Below are 7,391 nucleotides of genomic sequence, written 5' to 3' on the forward strand. Positions count from 1 at the left end.
ATTCCTGCTCAACCCTTGAGTGTGACCACCCAGTTTCAGTTACATGGACTGAATATCTCAATAAATTAGGATCTTAATTGTGCTAAATGAGGCAAGAACTCCTTGACCACTATTTGCAATTGGTTTCTCCAAGATTAGTTTCCTCTAGAGTTGACTATTTCGGGGCTCCAAATATATTCTGTTCAACATTAAGTCACTGTTTATGCTTTGCATGCAGCTTGAACTTCTCAATGTGCATTTTGTACTTGAGGAACATCAACGTGTGAACACACCACTTGTGTCTTCAATTAAAGCCCATCCACCTGAGAATCATAGCACCAGTAAAACTAGGAGGACACTGATGCTCGGTGTGTGCAGTCACACTGTCACTTGTTTCTGAATAAAAAAGGCAATCACAAATTTTAAAAGTCGTGTCAGGGCTAGTGTTCAGAACACTCTATGGAAAATTAAGAAACAAGATTTTGGCTTAGATTTATCACTTAAATTCAGCTAAAATGCTGCAGACTGCCAATGGCAAAAATGACGCAGTGGTGCTAGGATGGGGGAACGTTACAAAAGAAAGGGGAGCATGTATGAAAACAGTAGTTTTAATGATTTGAAACAACTATAAAGTAGTCATGTTTATAGTGTTTTAACTTTGGGGGGGAGGGTTTGACACATTTAAAGGGGCTCAAAGAATTTAATAGTGATAAATTCAAAGGATCCCTATAAAGATCCCAAAGCTCTTTTAAAAAATTCTTATTAAATTATAAAATAATAGGGCAGATGATACTTTCTATGGACTGAAAATCAACTGATACAATTTCAGAGAAAAAAAAAGTCTTAAAAAGCTGGGGTATTTTTCCTTAAAACTTTTTATTGACTAAATGTCAAAAGACAAATGTCTTTTTGCCTGACTATTTGGAGTTGCTGAGTACTTGACACTCCTATGAATTTGCCCCAGGTCATTACTCAGTGTTTCTGAACATGAGGCCCTGAGTAGGTAGCAACTTTTGATTTGATTGAGCTTGCATCTTAACAGGGTTTTTGTAGCTGAGAGTCTTGTGTAATTATTGATTCTAATTGTTTGCATTTTCTTTGTTGTTTTTTGTTTTATTTTGTTTTGGTTTGGGGTTTTTTTTTTGTTTTTTGGTTTTGCCTGCTTTTGGAATTCATGACTGTGCAGTGAGAAGGACACTAAAGAGTGGGCTAACACCAGAAGAAGCCAAAGCACTGGGCCTCATCAGCACTTCTGAGATGCAGGTTTGACATCCCAGAGGTGGCGATCAGAAGAGCCGTTCATCTGAAGCACACAGGCTGGCAACCCTTCAGTGTGGCATTGGACTGCCAGCCTCCTCTGCTGCTCCCAACATCCTGTCCTCTGTGAGTTCAATTTTGATAAGCAACACAAAGCAAAACCCCACATCCAGGGCAGAAGAAGGATGTGCCACAGCTCAGCATGACATCCAGATGGTAACTGAGGAAGCGTTTGCGTGTTCCTAGGTGAAAGCACATGGCTTCTTCTTCTCATGGTGTGTTGATATGGGTAGGAGGGGGCTCTGAGTTATCTGTCATTATGTGAGCTGTGTTTATGTTGGCTTTCCTTGTGCCCTGTTTTAGTCATTGTAAATGTATGGCATTTTGTCATTGCAAGGAACAGTCCTTAAAGAGGCAAAATAAGTCCTGTTACAGCAACCCAAATTTTCCTCAAGCAGATTCATTAAGCAAAGATGCACAGTCTGTGGTTTGTTGGGTTTTTTAATTATTTTGCCACCAAAGAATGCAAAAATGTATGTGTACCTTTGTATATGTACAGAATGAATGTGTGGACATGTGTGCATGTATCTGTACATATACAGTCATGGTGTGAAATCATGCTTTTGCTGAAGCCAGCTGGACCATGATTTTCACTGTGGGGCCTTACTGTTCCATCTGGACAGGAGGAAGAGAATGTCTTTTTTGCAGGAACTCAGTGTTGTTCATTGTGATTGACCCTGTGGGGCAGGCCATGGCCTGCAGTACAAGTGGAGAGTTTAGGATCCTGAATTCATGCGCATCAATGCACACTCATACTGTACATAGCAGCATGCACACAGAGGAGAGAACACACCTCCTCCCTCTTGCTGAGCTATGGTTGTACTCTGCATTTGTACAGTTTCAGAGAGATCTATGTCAACAATTTTACATACTTGATAAATGCATTTGGATGCTAAGATCAAGAAGTTTTGTTCACTTGCCTGTGCCCTTCATGCTGCTTTTCTCTGCTGCAAGATAATGTGGTGGTGATTTTACTTCAATTTTATGAATCCAAATATGAAATAGCCCTGCTAAAAAGCCTGCTGTGTTTTTGCTGTTCTTCACCGGTTTTTTGTGATTATCCTTGCTACAAGTGGAGTGGGCACCACAGTAAACAACTCCAATATATTTGCTCTTATCTCACTGTTTTATAACTGACTTTTATAACTGCCCTCAGCATGTTTGAAGAACCTTTAGTCAACTCATCTGCCTTTAAGTTGAGGACATATACAGCAGTGAAGATGAACTGAACACAGTCACCTCAGCCAGTGCTGAAGTATTTTGAAGAGAACTGCAAGCAACAATAACATAAAAGGGAACTTTTTAAGCCAAAGTCTGTATATGGCCAGTTGATCCTCAAGGATGCACAAGATTGTCTCTTTCCATTGCCTTAGCCTCTAAGATTAAGGGTATGTCTGCACAGCAGTAGCAGCTGGCACTTTCTTCAAGCTGGTTAACTGAGGAACTGCAGCAGTTTAGTCATGGTAACAGGGTTTGATTGTGGCTGCAAAGCATAGCTGGAAAATAGAGTTTAATAATAGTCTATGCTGGGGTCCTAATGCCATAGCTATATTGCTGCTGGCACCCAGGCTAGGTCAGGTACTTCAAGTTGTTCTACTCTGCTCTCTTTAAGGACAGGATAATTGCTGAAGATAGTTCAGGAGAGTTGAACCAAACACAATAAACCTTTGAAACCTTGGTCATCCATCACATCACATTGAGCACAGCATCCAAGTGATGACAGAGCCAGGTAGCTGACAACGCTGCAGTGAGACCTGTGGCTGAACATCCTATCTATGCTGTCCACCCTATTGATTGTAACATTTCATTCTTTATCTGCCGATGCCTTGGATCTCCCGTGGAATAAGAAGTCACTAATGAGCAATGGTTCTTAAGAATAGCCTTGAGTTTGATGTGGTTTTCCCCTCAATTTGTTAAAAAGCCTATTTTACAAGTAGACAGAAGGCAGTGTTTGGGTGATCAATACAATACGTTGTGTATTTGAAGGCTGTGGAAAGGAAGAAGCTGGTTAGGAAACAGAAGTGACATATAACTAACTTCACTGCAAAATATGCAAGACCTACGAGCATCTGGATTTTGAAGTGGATCTTTATGTGCTGCTCACCATTATGGACTTCTAAAATCTCGCTTAAGGATGCTTAGAACAAAGAACTGAAGGTAATGGGGGTTCGTGGAGGTGTTTGAAGTCTGAAACAAGAGGAAGACACCCTGAATGTAATGGTCATGTCTAATTGTGCTACTTGCTAAGTGATAAAAAAAGCAAAAATGCAACAAAGTGCATTTATGCTGACAGAGACCCTATATTTAACTGGAGGGAGAAAAATCAAACAAGTCTTTAAATACTAATATTTCAATTAAAATATGCTGAATGTGCAAAATTTGTGTCCACTTGGCTGTTGGTGGCCACTTGCTGACAGGGAACAAATTTGTGTTTCATTTAAACATAGTACAGCATCTGTCTCTGAAACACAACATAGCTGATGAATTACTAATAGTTGGGCATATGTATTTTCCAAGTTGTGCAAAACTTTATATGTTCCTTACCAAGGAGAACATTAAATGTGGGGAATAATATAGGTTAGAGTCAGTTCAGTGGAAAAACAAGGTGGTTTCTTTCAGATTCTCTGGATGCAAGTGTTTTGCATGTGAAGCATATTCTTCCTTTTTTGTTTTTCTGTGTCGTTTGTTTTTCTGTTTGTGCTCTCTATCTGTAAAACTGATACCAACTTCTCTGAAGAGTAACTTGGTCTTGTTTGTGCAGTAGTGTACAGTCAGATAAATTCAGTGCTCATTGCAACAAGATCATCAGACACAGTGTAGTGCAGTAACTATGGGAGAGATTTCCACTTTGGTTCCTGATAAAAATGACTGACTAATCTGTAAGGTGGCAGTATTTCCTCCAGAGTCTGCCAGCATGTCCTGACTGTGGCAATAACTTTTGTTCCCCTTCATCTAACTAGTGGATTCCAGATGAAATGGAGGAATTCGTTATATCTGTATGCCTCTCTCTGTCTGTCTTGTGAGGCTGTAACCTTCAGGTTTTGAGCTGCTGCCTGCCCTTTCATCATCAGAAGAGCCCACCATAAAGATGTAACACTTGTTTTGAGTGAGATATGGATTGGTTTCTGACAAATATAAAAATCTTGGATACACAATATAGTAACACATGTTCCCATTTCTCACTTAGAGATCCATGAAGGCTGCTTTTAAACACTTGCAGCCAGAATAAATACCTCTCTTCCCTTTCCCATAAAACCAGTCAGCTGCAAATGCAGTGCCCAGAGCACTGTATCTGTTTGTTTGCCATGATAATGCTGAGGTAAACTTTAGCACATGAAATAGCCTCCAGAGGGAAGCTATCCAAATTTTCTTTGATCTCACTTATGTTTAAAAGCAGACTGCATGCAAATCCTTTCTATAATCCCATTCCCAAGTGGAGATAATGCTCTGTAGCAGTTGTGTGGCTGCAGTGAAGAAACCCCCAGGGAATGCTTGTGTGCCACACTCGAGACTAAAAGATACCTCACAAAAGTTAAATTCATCACTCTTCACTTGTCAGTCAGGCCAGACACCAGGCTCATGGATTCCAGATGTTTTATAGCCCCTTGGCTGCTATGTGTGACCCTTCTGTTTGATAGATAGCTCCTTGTCCATAGTCCAAAATCAACCCAAAAAATGGTGGTTTAATGAGGGTCTTTCTTTCTCCCTCAAATACTGGAAGAAGCGTCAAACTTGGTTTTAAAAATACATTTCTTTTTCTCTTTTGACACCCTTTTTCGGTAAATCTCTGCAGTGGTTGATTCTGTCAGCAAAGTAAGGCATCAGTTTTGTAGATAGACAAGACTTTGGCTTTAGCGTAATAGATAAGCACATGTGAATATCAAGATAAGAGTTAATGTCCTAATTTAACAGAAATTTGGAGTCAGAGTCTTGATGTGAGTGAACAGCAAGGACCTCCTGTAAGGTTCCGCAGGCCAGAACCTTAAATCACTGGTGTTCTGTGCTCTAAATGTACCCTGGCCAACACTAAAAGCTATTGAGATGTTAACATTTGAGGACTTCAACAACCACTGCAACCCCAAGGGGCACGATGCCACTGTAGGTGCAGTAAATGGTTCCTTTTCTCAGGCACCTGCCCTGCAGCAGCCTCTTTGGGGATGTAACAACAGCAGAGGCTGTCTGAAATGCTTTGGAAACCATGTGGCTGATGGCAGTGGTCTGGGTTCAACTTCACTGTGCAGCTGTGGTTATTGCAATGCTTTGATTTCACAGAGGTGAAATGGGAACAAGGTGGCAGCCACCAGTTTCACATCCTTCATCCTTCATCCTTCCACTGCAGCTCAGGCACATGCACTGCCTGCCTCTATCCAAAGGATGCACAGGGATGTGATGTTAGGGAGAAGCAGGAACATATTCCTCTCTCCTTTTCACTCTGTAGCTCACTGCACATATCCCAGTCCTCCCATTTCCTTCAAGGCAGGCTGTGTGTGCACTGGTGGGGAGCCTGACCCTGGGACACAGTCGGATGGCAGCTCTGTGCTTCCAGCAGCAGGACGCAAGAAACACTTGTCTAAGCTGGGAGGGGTACCAATGTTGATGTTCCTGTGGAGGAAAAACTGCCAGGTACTTAGGGGCTTTGAAAGAAAATAAACTGTTTTTGACAGAGAAAATGTTTGGTTGTAGGCAACCACTGAAAATCATTCACAAACACTTGAACAGCATGTAAGGGCCTACATTCCTTTGCTTCAACTGGAGCAGCAACTGGCTCAAGTGGCATTTCAGATGTGACCCCAAGAAGTCTTTGGCAAGCAGTTTAATAGTTAAATAGCAAGTAATGCAAGGAGTTTCAGAGATGCATAGTTTGATGTTTATGCCAAAAAAAAAGAAAAATATTTCTAATTAGTCCATTTCACATTGAGTGGCAGATAGAGATATATTTTGTTTAATCACTATCTAATACAGAGGCTTCTGTGAAAGAAAAGGTTTATTTGTAGCATTGGATGCATTTCTCCTTTTTAAAGACTGTCTTTGCGCATATAGTGTCCTTTTTTTGTGAGCTGGGAATTGTAAAAAAATGTAAAGTAGAAAAGGACGTGTTTCTTAGACGAAGGAGAAATACTGTAAAATTGTGTAAATGTCACTACTCATGTTTTTCCATGTTCTGTGTAGCATAGTGTAAAATAGGCCCTCCAGCAGTGTTATTCTGTGAATTGTAATTTAAAAAACAAGCCATGCATGGTCAGAGATATTATCTACAGGTCCTTTTGATTGAGTTTTTGGTTTTGTTTGTTGTTTTCTCATTTTAGGTGAATTCATTCTATGTTAAATTTAATTGTCCATGAAAATGCATTTTTGTTTCTGTTTTATTTCATAAAGAACTTAAATTACTCTTTTAAGATTTTATTACACACAAAGTTCACCTGCCGTTTGTATTGATCCTTCAGAAGTTGTGTCACTTTTAGTATGAACTAGGGGGGGATTTTGTTTTTATCTGCCCCTTCGTCCCCCCCCCTTCCCACTTTACTGTCTGGAAAGATCCCATCTCACACCCTATTGTTTGTTTTTTTTTTTCTGTGCCATGCAGGGTCAATATGGAAAATTGACCGCAGACCAGTGTCCAAAATTTCTTTATATAAGTAGTTAAAAAGCTCACCTCTACAGCGTTATGTAAACACATCTTGCAATAAAGCTTTATAAAGCACTGACTGGGCTGGTTCTGGTTTTGTTGATGAAGCCAATCATGGGAGCCTGGGTGGAAGACAGATGGGAAAGGGGATCATTAATTGTTTTTCTCATATCCTCTATGTACCTGCAATGCCATCATGTGGACATCGAAACAGCTGCCATTAAGCCATCTGGGTGGCCTGATCATAAAAAGCTGATCTTTAACACCTAGTTCCACAGTTTGAGCCTAATTCCTAATCTTGAGTGAAGAAAGTGAAAATGGGCCTCTGGTTCTTCAGGCTTTCAGTAATCCAGCCCTACAAATCCTCACTAAACATACGTGGCACTTATTGCTGCTGCGAGCTTGCGGAGCTGGTGCTCCAAAATACTTTGTTCCCAGAGCACATAGTGTAAAGGTATGAGATTTATAG

The 7,391-nt window shown here is 40.5% G+C and overlaps 1 protein-coding gene across 1 annotated transcript in view; it reads left to right on the top strand.

Annotated features, from left to right (window-relative positions):
- FHOD3 (formin homology 2 domain containing 3) overlaps positions 1 to 7,001 on the top strand; it is a gene marked incomplete at its 5' end in the record, with an annotated part of 377,704 nt that extends 370,703 nt beyond the window's left edge. Inside the window, one exon of the mRNA XM_017739071.1 lies at positions 1,166 to 7,001. Within this exon, the coding sequence (XP_017594560.1) occupies positions 1,166 to 1,235 (70 nt within the window). The remainder of the gene's footprint in view (positions 1 to 1,165) is intronic.
- Between the last annotated feature and the right edge of the window lie 390 nt (positions 7,002 to 7,391).

The sequence above is a fragment of the Corvus brachyrhynchos genome, unplaced genomic scaffold, assembly GCF_000691975.1.
Source record: "Corvus brachyrhynchos isolate BGI_N302 unplaced genomic scaffold, ASM69197v1 scaffold7, whole genome shotgun sequence".
NCBI classification, from domain to species: Eukaryota; Metazoa; Chordata; class Aves; order Passeriformes; family Corvidae; genus Corvus; species Corvus brachyrhynchos.